Below are 15364 nucleotides of genomic sequence, written 5' to 3'. Positions count from 1 at the left end.
TCAAAATTTTGAGATATCCATTTTGTTCAACGTAGTTGAATGTTCTGGAAATCAGGTCTTTTAGGATGATAATCCCCTCAGAGCCCTCAGTGCAAGGGTTGTAAGTTATGCCCTGGGGGCATATAAGGTTTATATAAAGTTGTTGCATAAATCATAGGCAGCGCGATCGCGCTGTCTAAGTAAAGAACGAGGACACTCGAGACAGAGACTAGAAAGGGGGACTAATTATAGAAAAAGACACCCCCCCCCAACCCTCAGAGCGAGGGTTTTAAGCTATGCCCTGAGGGCATATAAGACCGATGTTGGCACAATTATTATTTATTAATTTTTTCCTTTAAAGCAGGGGACTTCGTATCGAAGAAGTTGTTGTAGAAACTGTAAATTGCGCTCATTCAATTGGAGATTGAAATGGTTGGTGCCCTTTTTCATAGTAGAAAGCGAGTGAAAGGCGACTAAAACCCTTATCATAGTAACCTTTTCCCCAAACATGACCAATAAAAATGAAATAGCCATGTTGTTTAACAAAGTTGTGAGTTCTGGAAATTCGGTCTTAGAGGATGATAACCACCCTAACAGACCTTATGGTAAGGGTTATAATTTATGCCCTTGGGGCATATAAGGTGTTTATAGAAAATGTTGTCGTTTCTAAAACTGCTCATTCGATTGGAAATCGAAATGCCTAGTGCCCTTCTTAATAGTCGAATGTGATTGGAAGGCTTAACATTTTTATAGTAAAAATCGGAGTAGGTATAATGTACTATTTTTTTGTTGTTGTTGTTGTTTAGACCAGGGCACTTCGTATCGAAGGAGTTGTCGTGGGAACTTTGAAAAGGGTTCATTCGATTGAAAATAGAAAGGGCTGATGCCCTTTTTAATAGTCGAAAGTGATTTGAGGGCAACTTATTCTCCTTCCACTCCCACGCCCACCCTCCCACGACAACCATCCCATTTCTGCTCTTAAAATTTAACCAAATCAAAATAACGTACGTGTATCCAAGCTATCAAAGAAAGTAAACAGATTTTTTTGCGGATGGTATCAAGTTTTCCATTTCAGGTCAACTAGAGGAGGTATGAAACTAAATTAAACAGTACTATTTGTGTCCAGATTTTTAAAAGGGTATATGTTGTTAATTATTGCTGAAAATTTTTCTCCAGCATACAAATAGCAGACCAAACTATAAAGTCTTAAAAAACGAAGAGATTTAAAGTATTATTTTCTTTTTCCCTGAATAGACTATCATAGACAGCGCGCTAGCGCTGCCTAAGTAAAGAACGATGTGGGCACAATGTGTTGTTTTTTGGTTCTCCATACCCGGGCACTTCATATCGAAGGAGTTGTAGTAGAAAGTTCGAACAGGGCTCATTCGATTGCAAATTGGAGTGGCTAGCGCCCTTTTTAATAGTCGAAAATGATTGGAAGGCAACTAGCCCCCCCCCACCCCCATCAAGACTCCCCAAACCTACAATCAAAAGTTTGAGATAGCCATTTTTTACAGCGTAGTTGATATCCAGATAGAAAATATGTTTTTGAGGAGGACACTCCCCCACAACCCTCGGGGCAAGGGTTGTAAGCTATGCCCTGGGGGCATCTAAGGTTTTTATACAAGGCGTTGTCATTGAAACTTCGAAAAAACTTCGAAAATTGAAACTTCATTTGATTGGAAATTCAAAGGGCTAGTGCCATTTTTAATAGTTGAAAGTGATTGGGCGGTAACTAACCCCCTCTCACGCCCACCTTTTCCCCAAACACATCCAATCAAAATTTTGAAATAGCCATTCTGTTTAACGTAGTTAAAAGTTCTGGACACTAGGTCTTTGAGGCTGATAACCCCCCCCCCCAGAGCCCTCAGGATAAGGATTGTAAGTTATTCCCTTGGGGTATATAAAGTTTTTATAGAAAGTGTTGTCATAGAAACTTCAAAAAGGGCTCATTCGATTAGAAATTGAAATGGCATGTGCCCTTTTTAACAGTCGAAAGTAATTGGAAGGCAACTAACACCCCTTCCACGCCCACCATTTCCCCAAACACATCCAATCAAAATTTTGAAATAGCCATTTTGTTCCACGCAGTTAAAGGTCAGGAAATTATATACACTCCGCTCACAGTCTTCAGAGCAAGGATTATAAGTTATGCCCTGGGGGCACATAAGCTTTTATTAAAATCTTTGTCATAGAAACTTGAAAAAGGGCTCATTCGATTGGAAATTCAAAGGGCTAGTGCCCCTTTTAATAGTCGAAAGTGATTTGAGGGCAACTATCCCCCCTCTCTCGCCCACCTTTTACTCAAATACATCCAATCAAAATTTTTAGATAGCCATTTTGTTCAGTGTTGTGGATTTCCAGATCTAAATTAGGTTTTTGAGGAGGATACTCCCCCACAGTCCTCAGGGCAAGGGTTGTAAGTTATGCCCTGGGGGCATATGAGGTTTTTACTGAGCTCGTCGTCGTAGAAACTTCAAAAAGGGCTCATTCGATTGGAAATTGAAATATCTAGCGCCATTTTTAATAGTCGAAAGTGATTGGAAGGCAACTAACACCACTTCAACGCCCCCCATGTCCCCAAACATATCCACTCAAAATTTTTAGATAGTCATTTTGTTCCACGCATTTTAAGTTTCAGGAAAATATACCTTTGAGCAGGACACTCCCCCAAAGTCTTCAGGGCAAGGGTTATAAGTTATGCCCTGTTGGAATTTAAGGTTTTTATTGAAATGTTTCTTGTAGAAACTTGAAAAAGGGCTCATTCGATTGGAAATTCAAAGGGCTAGTGCATTTTTTAATAGTCGAAAGTTATTTGAGGGCAACTAAACCCCCTCTCACGCCCACCTTTTCCCCAAACACATCCAATCGAAATTTTTAGATATCCATTTTATTCAACGTAGTTGAAAGTTTTGGAAATTAGGTCTTTAAAGATGACAAAACACCCCCCCACGCCAAAAAAAACCCTCAGGGCAAGGGTTTTAAGTTATGCCTTGGGAGCATGTAAGGTTTTTATTGAAATTGATGTTGTAAAAACATCCAAAAGGGCTCATTCAATTGAAAATTGAAAGGGATATTGCCATTTTAATAGTCGAAAGTGATTGAAGGGCAACTAACCCCCTCTCGCGCCCACCATTTCCCCAAACACATCCAATCAAAAATTTTGAGATATCCATTTTGTTCAACGTATTCGAAAGTTCTGGAAATTAGGTCTTTTAGGATGATAACCCCATCAGAGCTTTCAGTGCAAGGGTTGTAAGTTATGCCCTGGGGGCATATAAGGTTTTTATAGAAATTTGTTGTAGAAATTTCAAAAGGGGCTCATTTGATTGGAAATTGAAATTGCCCTTATTAATAGTGGAAAGTGAGTGGAGAGTACTTAACCCCCCCTCTTACGCCCTTCATTTCCCCAAACACATTCAATCAAAGTTTAGAGATAGCCATTTTGTTCAGGGTAGTTGAAAGTTCTGGAAATTATGTATTTAAGGATGACAAACCCCCCAGAGTCCCCAGGGCGAAGGTTGTAAGTTATACCCTTGGGGCATATAAAGTTTTTAATTATAGAATTGTCGTAAAAATTTCAAAAGGGGCTCATTCAATTGTAAACTGAGAGGGCTAGTTCCCTTTTTAATAGTTGAAAGTGATTGGAGTATAACAGAACCCCCTCTCAAACCCACCATTCCCCCCAGCACATCTAATCAATATTTTCAGATAGTCATGTTGCTCAACGTTGCAGAAAGTTCTGGAAATTAGGTCTTTGATGATGACAACCCCACCCCCCCAACCCCCAGGGCAAGCGTTGTAAGTTATGCCCTGGGGGCATATAAGGTTTTCATTGAAAGCGATGTTGTATAAAATTCAAAAGGGGCTCATTCAGTTGTAAATTGAGAGGGCTAGTGCCCTTTTTAATAGTTGAAAGTGATTGGACGGTAACTAACCCCTCTCTCATGCCCACCATTCCCCCAAACATATCCAATCAAAATTTTCCGATAGCCATTTTGTTCAACGTAGTAGAAAGTTCTGGAAATTAGGTCTGTTAGGATAACACCCCCCCCCCAGCCCTCAGGGCGAGGGTTGCAAGTTATCCCCTGGGGGTATATAAGGTTTTTTTTAAAGCGTTGTCGTAGAAACTTCAAAAGGGCTCATTTGATTGGAAATTGAAAGGGCTAGTGCCTTTTTTAATAGTTGAAAGTGATTGGAGAAAGACTAACGCCCCTCTCACGCCTACCATTTTCCCAAACACATCCACTCAAAATTTTGATATAGCCATTTTGTTTAACGTAGTTGAAAGTTCTGGAAATTATGTCTTAGAGGATGACAACCACCCTCGCATTCCTTAGGGTAAGAGTTGTAATTTATGCCCTGGGGGCATATAAGGTGTTTATAGGAAGTGTTGTCGTAGAAACTCAAGTAGGGCTAATTTTTTTTTTTTTTTTTTGTAATAGAAACTTCAAAAGGGACCATTTGACTAGACATTGATAGGAATTGTACCGCTTTTTATAGTTTCAAGTGATGGGAGGGCGAATGCCTCCCCTCTTACGTCCATAATTTCTTCAGAAATATCCAATGAGAACTTTGATATAGCTATGTTTCTTGACGTAGTTGAAATTTCTGTAAATTCCGTCTTAGAGGATGACAACCACCCTAACAGACCTTAGGGCAAGGGTTTTAATTTATGCCCTGGGGCATATAAGGTGTTTATAAAAAGCGTTGTCGTTTCCAAAAGGGCTCATTCGATTGGAAATCAAAGGTGCTAGTGCCCGTTTTAACAGTCGACAGTAATGCGAAGGCTTGAAATTTTTATAACGAATACTGATGTGGGTATAATATATTATTTGCTGTTGTTGTTGTTGCTGTTTAGGCCAGGAAAGTTCGTATCGAAGAAGCTGTCGTAGGAACTTCGAAAAGGTCTCATTCGATTGAAAATAGAAAGGGCTGATGCCCTTTTTAATAGTCGAAAGTGATTGGAGGAAAACTAATCCCCCTCCCACGCCCACCCTCCCATTTGACTTTATGCTATAAACATACATAATATACATATTATAACATACATAATATATGTATATTATATACATAATATACATAATTTGCACTTTACTGAAAAAAATACAAATGAATGTGCATTATCAGATTAATATACATATACTGATATTTTGTAATCAAAATGTTAATATTATTTGATTCATTAAAGTTATAAAAGTAAAAACATTTTTATTTTTTTAAGTAAAGTTCAAATTATGTTCTGGCCTTGGGAAGGCATAGGGGTTTTGAGCCCAACTTATGTTAATTTCTGCTCGTTTTGAGTTTGACTCGGTTATTTATTGTAATTTCTGTTCGTTTTGTGTTTCATTTATTTATCGATGCTGATTTGCGGTAGTTTCATGCTTGGTAGACTATTTGATTTTATTTTTGCTCATTTTTTGTTTAATGGAGTTCTTTACTTTTCTTCGAAAAACTTATTTTGTGGAAAAAATTTTTAACTTAATTTTCAAATAAAAATCAGATTGTCCAAAGTACTGCCTCTGATTGTATATTTTCGTTATATTGCTATACTATAACTTTATCTGTATTACTATACTATACTATAACTATTACTATAACTTAATTTATTGTACTTTATTTATTGTATAATAACAATAATTTAATGTACTAATTTATATGCTTTTTTCCATCTTATTTTTAATCTAGACTTAAACCCATCGGCTATATCATAGTACTGTTATTCTTTTTTCCCAATTGTGCATTGCAGTCAGAATTGCCAACTTGCACACTTTCATGTGAAATGTACTCTTTTTTACCTCAGAGAGGATGCAAAAGAGTGAAAATCACTCTTTTTGGGTGTTAATTTCCATTCTCTTTAAACGTGAGTAGTTTGTACATTCGTCAAAAGACCGTTTAACCCAAGGAACAGGGTTGCCAACTTGTACTTTTTCGCGTGAAATGCACTCTTTTTTTTATCTCAGAGAGGATGCAAAAGAGTGAAAATCACTCTTTTTGGGTGTCAATTTTCATTCTCTTTAAACGTGAGTAGTTTGCACATTCGTCAAAAGACCGTTTAACCCAAGGAACAGGGTTGCCAACTTGCACTTTTTCGCGTGAAATACACTCTTTTTTATCTCAGAGGGGGCGCATAAGAGGAGATGCACAAATATTTTTAATTCCACTCTTTTTGAGAAAAAATTACTTTTTTTGGCCTTGATTTGCACTCTTCTTAGACGTCGGCAGGTGGCAACCCTGATTGTAGTGAACAATAAAAGAACACAAAACAACATATGGAAACAGAAAAGACATTTTGATAAATTGTCGCATTAGTTATTCAGAATTCTGTATTTAAGTGACAAAAATAAAAATTATTACCATACGTGGCAAAAAAAGAAATTAGTGGTCGTTAGTTGCTATATACATGTCACACTTAGATAAATTATGTAGCATTTGAGTCGTTCAATGGCCTAATGGGTCAAATCACCTGTTTGTATTTTTTCACGCTTTTTTTCACAGGCCTTGATTTATTTTTAGCTTTAAATAAAATGAAACTAATATATAATAAAGGGCGAAACTCTTAATTAAGGGATAAAAAAATCATGAAATAGTAATTAATTTTTTATTCATTAGTACGAACTTTAAAAATTCAATAATAAATATTTGATATTAAAAATATAATTCTAATTACTTAGCTTTTTTGAGGGGGGGGGGAGGGGAGAGGTTGGGAGGGCGTGAAGGTAGTACGTCAATGGAAATTTGTCTCCTGATTTCTTGTATTTAAACTATTGACTTCTGTTACGTTAGGTTTAAAAGTAAATTGTTCACTGACACCCTCTTTAAACGGAGGCTCTATCTTGTCATCTAGATTACTTTACTGAAGCTCCTGTGCCCCGAATTAGCAATAGGCATCGAGTTTTTAGATACTTTTAATTTTTTTGAGAATTAAAATTAGTATCTTTAGTTCCAAAGAGGCTCAAATGTAAAACACAAATGTTAAAGTAAAATGTCAAATGTCCTGCCCAAATGTAAAGGCTTTGCCACCTTCATTGGAAATTTGTTTTACACTTGGGCAAGATTAAAAAAGGAAATTTACATCAAGACTTTGAATGAACTTTGTCAATGAACTCTCTCTGAAAATAATCTAGGGAATAATCCGGAAGTTCATTATTTTGTGAAAGACCGAAAAGCTATTTATTTTGTTGTGTATAAATATGCTAGTTTCAATTTTATTATTTTAGTATTTCTACTGGAGACGGTCGCTGTATATGTGATCGAAATATCTGGACTTTTTTTACCTTTTTTTTCACTATCTAAATAAATGGATGTATCCCCATTTGAAAGTTTATTTGAATATATGTATTCCGTTTCAACCAAAATACAAATTGCAATTGCGAAAAAAAAAATTTGAGAATTTTGAAATTCAGCCTGAAACCAAACAAAAAACAAATGGTCGGTTTACTTGCACTAGATCTATAGAAATATGTTGTACAGGCCGTGAGGCAATAATTTTTGTTCGTTTTAAGCTTCAATGTTTCTCTTTACTTCCATCAGGAAAACTGAGTTTTTTGTTAATTTCGTGAGAAACGTTGTAACCTATTGGCCTAAGGATAAGGTTATCCTAACGACACCCCTAGCCAATAAAAGGGAAAACTATTAAACTAAATTACGAAATTTCTTTCATCTTCTTAATAAGGCAGAGGATTTGTTAGTAGATCTAGCCAAGGGGTTAGGCAGTAAACCTTTACAGGTACTTTCGCATTATCCGGGCCTCTCGGCTTAATCACTAGGCCAGATTTTTAGCACTAAGATCTTACATCTAAGATCTCACATCTTTCTGCAAAGATTATCGTTTTTTAGCTCATATTTGTTCTAAGATCTTACAGCTCACTGATATTAGCCAAAAGTGCGAAGACCGTCACTGTTCTGCTATATAGAACAATGATGAGAAAACTTTGATGATCTACTCATTATTGTTCTCAGACCACTGATCAGAGCAGAATGATGAAAGACGTTTGCACAAAAACGACCAAAGATGTAAGATCTTTGTTCAAAGATTTCACTTTTAAGCGTTTTCTGACAAAAGATGTAAGATCTTAGCACATTGATGAGTGAAAAAACTCCCCTATTATAGAGAAGGCAATGATAAAACCCGTTTTTGACATGATAACCGCTGTAGACTAGGCAATGATAGCGTGGTTTGCATTGCGTATAAGATATTAAACTGTGGTTTTTTGGATTTTAGGGGGGGGATACCTAGGTTAGGTTATCTTAAGTTAGGTTAGATATTTAATATTAGCAATGCTTTACCCCCCCACCCCTAATGTGCAAATATATAGCCCAAATTTGTTTCTAAACTATTATATATTCATCCTATTTTATTTTATTTCATTAGGATTAACAGAACTTGACTTTTTAGAGAGGCCCGGATAATGCGAAAGTACCCATTTACCCCTTTAAATTTACACCCTAATGATAAAGACAGGCCAAAGGCCGGCAAGCAGTGGTGAAAACCCAGGAACAGACTACAAGGACGCATGGAACATTAACAAGTGTTTATTTTTACTTCATGTGTTAATTTTTTTTTGTTTTTTTGTTTTTTTTTAGCACTAAGGAAGGCTTGGGGGAGGTCCTTGCCGAAATATCCAGTTTTGTCTTTTCGTATCGTTTTTTCCTCTGGCTGAAAGCCCCCCCCCCCCCGTTTCCTTGTTATTTTTTAATTATATTTTTATATTTTCTCGTTTTTTTTTCAAGTGACAGAAAGAGGTAGCTTTCGCCTCACCCTATACACAGGAAATTGTTTTGAGGATGAGAATTAAGAAAAAAAGTAAAACAAAAAAGGCTGATTATACGAAAACAAATGGATATTATGCGATAAATTTCGAAAATTCTAATTCTTATGGGCTCTCCCCATATGTACATACCTGATATCATCAAAAATCAGGCATGAACGCAGAATATGTTCGAAGGCCAATACAAAAACGACATTTATCTGATAAAGAATGGCATAAGAAGTCTCCAGAGATTCATAAATTTTATGTTTTCTGGGGTGGGGCGGGCCCTGATGCTCCCTCACTGTGTAAGTGTTTGTCAAGACTTATGTGAAAGTTCTTCCATTGAAGGTTGAAAATAATTAAAAGTTCAAATAGGGATTAAATCCTTTTAATAGACAGTGTTTCACAAACAGTGATAAAATTTCACAAAAATATTAAATATTTCGGTCACATATACAGTGACCTTCATCAGCAGTAAAATAGTTTTACAACTGTTGACGGTCACTGCATATGTGACCGAAAAATTTAGTATTTCTTGTGAAATTTTATCACTGTTTATGAAATCCTGTCTATTAAAAGGATTTTATCCCTGTTTGAACTTTTATTTATCGTCGTGGAGAGGCAGTCTGGTCTCCAAAATTATCTAGGCTGAAAATAATTTAATCACGTTTGATTAAAATAAAAAAAAATTAAGAAACCAAGAAACGAGGACAGGCACGTACGCAGGGGGGGCCTCCAGGCCCGTCCCTCCCCCTCGAAATCTCACGATTTTTCTATTTTCTAATAATATTCTTATACTTCTCGCATAATGAGGGATTTGAAGGATTTGCCCCCCCCCCCCGAAACAGATTCCTGCGTTAGTGCCTGAACGAGGGTAATTTTCAGTCAAATGTAAAAGAAAAAGCGAAAGTGAAAAGACTTAGCGGATGTTTCGGCAAGGACCTATGCCAACCCGTCATCAGGGGTTAACATAGAATTAAACAATAAGTAAAACAATAGGGAAATTTTTATATAAGACAGTGGATACGTTCCACTGTCTTATATAAACCTTTCCCTATTGTCCTACTTGTTGTTTATGATGGAAAGGCAGTGTGGTCTTCGTCGCTATTTGGGTGAACATAGAAAAAAAAAAGAACAACATTTTGAAGTTAACTACACCAAGATTGAGGTGGCCTTGCTTATGCTTTCTTTCTATTAGCTGAAAATCGCCCTTGTTTCATGATTCCTTAATTATTTTATATTACTTCTTTTTTTTAACGTCATGTATATCCAGTGTGGTCTTAGAGCATATAAAAAGTAATTATAAAATAAAATACACCATGAAACAAGATGAATTATAATAATTGATGTCAGAAAACGGCCCATTGAAAAAAGACTAAAAAAAATCCTAGTCTGGGATAAATTCTGAAAATTTTATCTCATATCGGATTTGTGTATCCTCTGATATTAAAGTAAAGATTTACTTACTACGCCGCCTCGTTCCCAATGCTTGCGACTTAACGCACAACTTAAGGATATATTCCCAAATAGCTCTGGACAGGAAGAAGCAGTGATGCTTATTATTACATTTCCAACTTTTTCTTCTTTAAACATTTTCATTGACGTCATCGACCTTGATTGACTTCCTACCGTTGTGTATTCTCTCGTATGTTTAGGTTCAAGAGGTGTCACTTTTATTCTTCTTATTCTTTTCTTGAGTAAACGACTCGGCGCTATTGACGTATGTTCTAGTGCCGTATTCCTAGTTTCCTTTCGGTTTCCTGCAGGATTATGTGTGGTGGCAGTTGGTTCTGCTCTGATTTCTGAAAGCGCTGAATTTCCAATTTTCCTTTTCCTTGTATATATACTACGAAATGGCTTCACATTTTGTATATCACTTTTCTGTAAATCTGAGTTGACCTTGAACAACCGACTAGGAGCTATTGATGTATTTTCTGACTCTCTTTCCTGATTTTCCTGTCTGCTAATATATCTATTTTTTGCAGATTCTGCTCTAACAGTTGAAACAGGAAAACTTTCAATTTTCCTTTTACTATGATAAATATTTCGAAGTGGCTTTTCAACGTTTTTTGAACCACTTCCAGTTACTCTGTGATGTAAAGCATCTTCGATTATTATTATTGGTCTCTTTGTGATTTTTGTGATTGGTGATTGTGATTGTGATTGGTCTCTTTGTATTATTGGTCTCTTTGTGATTGAAAAATTAGTTTCTGGATTCAGGTCAAAGGGGTCATTTTCCGTATTTTCAAATTCGGTTTCCTGTCTGCTAATTACAGGGAAGTACGCGCTGGCTGCAGCCTCGGCGTTGGCTATAAAAGATGGAGAATTTTCAATTTTATTTTTTCTACCGTACATATTTTGGAATGATTTTTTAACATTTCTTATATCAATTTCTGCTATATCTGAATTGAAACTATCTTCGACAATTACATGTTCTGTACTTGAGAGGACCTTACTGGCTTTAGTTGTTACCCCGAGCAAGTTGTTTCTGTAATTTTGAACTATCGGTGTAGAATTTACATAGATATTATTATTTAACGTATCTATCAATTTTTTAAACTTTTCATTTTCTGATAAATTTTGCGAGTTTTCTTTTTCAGTTTTCTCCACAGGAATATGAACCTTACGTTCTGGGTTCTGATTAAGAACGGTTATGTGAACAACCACAGGAGGTTGATTATAACCGTGAGTGTGAGTTTGCGGTTGCTGATTAACGAGTTGCGGGATGTACCCTGGCGGAGCTGTATCACTTCGAAAAGGTGAAGATAAAATATTCACTTCTGGTGTATTTCCGGGTTTCACTAATTCAGGCACTACAGTAGAGACAGTTTGGGTAGATTTACTCACTGGAACCTCTTGGTAGTTCATTGTTGTGGTTGCTACAGTTTCTAGTTTTAATACACTTTTTTCAGTTGATTCAAAGTCACTATGAAGTTCAGGGCTTTGTAATGTCACATCCGGGTTAAAATATTGAGAGTTAATTAAGGGGGGCCTTACTAAGTCAACTGGTAGAGGTTCGTTCGGTGGAATGTAGTGGTGTGAAATTAGAGGTGGTAGAAAAGGTGATTCTTGGAGTATATCTTCTTTTCCATGGGAGGCTTTAATGCTGGTAACCTCAGCTGTTCCGTTAGTAAACACTCTAGAGGCTGGAATTTCTTGCATATGTATATTTTCTTGAACCCCTTCTGGTGACACGGCTACCTTCTCTAAAGATGAGTTGTATTTCTGAAGGCCTTGATAAAATTTTGCTATATCTAAAATCGTTTCCGGGATGTAGTGGTATGAAATTAGAGGCTGTGGAATGGAAGCACTTATTAAAGGTTCTGCAAGTACACCCTCTGTTCCATGGGAGACTTTATTGTTGGTGACTTTAGCTGGAGTTTCTTCAGTATATATGTTTTCTTGTACTACTTGTTTTTCTGGTAACGAAGCTGTCTTCTCTAACGATAAATTATATTTTTGAAGGATTTCATAAAATTTTGCTATATTTGGAATTGTTTCTTGATTGAATTTGTCTGAAATCAGATTTGGCTGAAGAGATGAAATAAACAGGGGCAATTGAGGTACACTCTCTTTTCCATGAGACACTGTGATGCTGGTAACCTCAGCTGTTCCGTTAGTGAACGCTCTTGAGGCTGAAACTTCTTCATCATTCTTTTTTTCTTGCACAACTTGTTTTTCTGTTAACATAGCCGCCTCCGCTAAAGATAAATTGTATTTTTGAAGAATGTCATAAAATTTTGCTATCTCTGAGATTGCTCCTTGATTGTAATTGTTTGGTAGAGGGGGTGAAAGAAAGCCGCTAAAATGGGGATCTTGAAGCACACCCTCTTTTCCATGAGAAACTCCAATGTTGGTGACGTCAGCTGGAGTTTTTTGAGGATAAATATTTTCTGGCAACACTTGTTTCTCAGGTAGTACAAAAGGTAAATTGTATTTTTGAAGAGTTTCATAAAATTTGGCTATCTCCAAAATCGTTTCTGGGGAAGCAGGAATTTCTTCTCCTTCTTTATAAAATGTTGGTGGTTCAATAATTCGAATTGGGGATTGGAATGTCGGAGTTTCATGAAAATACGCTTCATTAACCTGTACAATAGGGGCAAAGCCACCTCTCATAAACACTGGCTCTTCATGGTGATGATTGAGCGGTTCGGAAGGTTGAAAAACTGTTAATGATTCAGAGGGGTGTGGCACTTCAAGTTTTTCATGAGTGTTAAGTGAAACCCCTTTTATAAATTCATTAAGATGCTCGCCTGGAAAATTAGTTTTTGATATTTTTTTAACATTCTCTCGAAAAAGAGGCTTGTCATAAAGGATTTCGTTCGACTTCCCGTGAGTACTTATGCCCTTATTCTTGATATCATTTTGTTCCGCTCTGGGAAATAAAACTCTCCCGCCTCTGTTTTTCGAGTCAGTTCCTTGTGTCTCTCGGAAAAACCGAGATTCCCCAGGAAAACGGAAAGATGATCCTGAACATAAAACTATGTGAAAGCACAAACACAACCAAAGTACATCCATATTCTATCCCTAAACTGACTATGGAACGACTGAACTGATTATGGTGGAGAATGGTTAAGTTGGTGTCCCTCAAACGAAGGTGAAAGCGAACTTAATTCTTATATCATCTTCTCCATATTCGTTTGTATTTTCTCTGCGGCTGATTCATAAAAACAGGATAGGTGCTGATCTGAAGGTCAAATTACTTTTTTTTATATAAACTTGAATATGACGCAGTTTGCTGACAACACAGTAGGATAAAGATAACGTAATATCTGATATTTATTGGAAATGATAGTTATAAACAGGGAGGGTTAACCGAGAGTTGAGTTTTCTCCTCGGAGTGTTCATGAAAGACCTTTATCCCCAAGAAGAACAAAAAAAAACTGTAGATATAGACAGTGGCGTCGTTGGGGGGTAGTTACCCCCTCCGAATAACTTGGAGAAAAGATTATTGGTATTTGTGTCTTATAGCTACGACACTCAAGTTCTGTCGAGAAGTGAAGTTTGGTTAATGCTAATGAAATAAAACAAAATATCATGAAAACGTAATACTTTATTAACAAAATTATGAAAACTACTTCAACGAATTATGGAATCGTGGCCGTCCAGACCGCACTATACTAAGCACGTAACCAAACCTAACCTAACCAAAATACCAACTAAATATTTAATTAAAAATAGCTACAATGGAGTTTCCCACCAAGCCGAAGCTAATATTGTCTGGTATAAAGACCATGAAAACCGATTATTGTCTCATGTTTGTAATACAAGATCTTGAATGTGGTGGTTATAATACAAAAGTACCATATTATTATATAGCAAAGGGCCCCTTGACTCTCCAGATGTAGACCCCTCTTGTCTCATCAATAAAAATGCTGGAGCTTCGCCCCTGGATATAGAGGTTGTAACCAAAAATACATTTTTAATAATTATCCTCTGTGATGCATCCCTGGGCAACCTCAGCCAAGGGTGGATCCAGGATTTTTTTCGGGGGGGGGGTTACTAATTTTTGACTTTTTTGGGGAGATTTTACTAATTTTTGACTCAGTTTTCGACTAATTATACTGATTTTTACCTAGATTTTACTAATTTTCGACTCGGCCAAAAATTTCGGGGGGGGGGGGTTAAACAGGGTAACCCCCCCCCTGGATACGGCCTTGGCCTCAGCAACCATTCCGCTAAATATTAAATCTTATGGTATTCCTAAACCTTCTTAGTATGAAAACCATAGAATGATTTTCTTTTTACTAAAAGAAAAAGTACAAAGAGTTTTAATACTTCTTGAGGGGGACAAGGTGCTCACCCCATCCCCCAGAAATTATCTTCTTCGGGGGCAATTTTTATTCAAATTTCTAAATTGATTTTTGATTTCTATAGTTCCCCTCACCCCCAGAAAAAATCCTTGTGTACGTGCCTGGCTCGCAGAAGATGTAGTTTGAATTACTAACTGCAAAAAGGGAGTATATAAAGAAATTATATTGTTGTAGAACGAATTGTACTAAATAAGAAGTCCTAAAAAAAATCCTAGGTACTCAGTGATTACTATCGATGCTACCAGTGTGGCAATCCTCCCCCCCCCTGAATTTCAAAAAGATGTAGCATTCCATCTGTCTAATGTCATTAACTGATAAACCTCTCATTTTAAATTAGGCATTTGCATATGTTCGACTCATTTCCCCGACATTTCTTCTTTAGAACGTAAACAATCTTGATATAAATATCCGTGAGATCTTGGACTCAGTTATCTTAAAATTTTGAAATTTGTCGGGATGATTGGAGGTTCTCAAGGCACCATCCCTCCCTTTCTAGCCTGACATCGTGGCAACATATGATGGCAACATGACATCGTGGCAACATACGATGTGAGAATGTAAGTCAAATACTTATTCTAATCAGAAAGAGCGAAATGTACAAAACAATGGAGGGTGTAAGAAAAAGTGGTTCTATCACTCTTCCATAAGAAAAAGGCTGAGATGGCTAGGACACGTGTTGCCGATGATGGATGACGAATTGCAAAAGATCGTCCTTTTCGGTCGTCCATCTAAGGCCAAACGAAAAGCAGATCGTCCCTGAACGAAGTTGGAAGACAATATGAAAGAATTTAAGGGAAATTGAAACTTCTTGAGAGGGGG

General features: G+C 36.7%; 1 protein-coding gene across 1 annotated transcript in view; it reads right to left on the bottom strand.

Annotated features, from left to right (window-relative positions):
* The window catches only part of LOC148939811 (uncharacterized), a 42680-nt gene extending 29426 nt beyond the window's left edge, over nt 1–13254 (bottom strand). The window contains exon 1 of the mRNA XM_089105995.1: nt 10200–13254. Coding sequence (XP_088962121.1) covers nt 10200–13250 — 3051 coding nt within the window. The 5' untranslated portion in view covers nt 13251–13254. The remainder of the gene's footprint in view (nt 1–10199) is intronic.
* Nucleotides 13255–15364: the final 2110 nt, after the last annotated feature.

This window comes from Artemia sp. Qi Xiang Cuo, chromosome 20 (assembly GCF_049724085.1).
Source record: "Artemia sp. Qi Xiang Cuo chromosome 20, ASM4972408v1, whole genome shotgun sequence".
NCBI lineage: Eukaryota > Metazoa > Arthropoda > Branchiopoda > Anostraca > Artemiidae > Artemia > Artemia sp. Qi Xiang Cuo.
The sequence above is the reverse complement of the archived record's forward strand: the minus strand, read 5'-3'. Positions and strand labels throughout refer to the sequence as shown.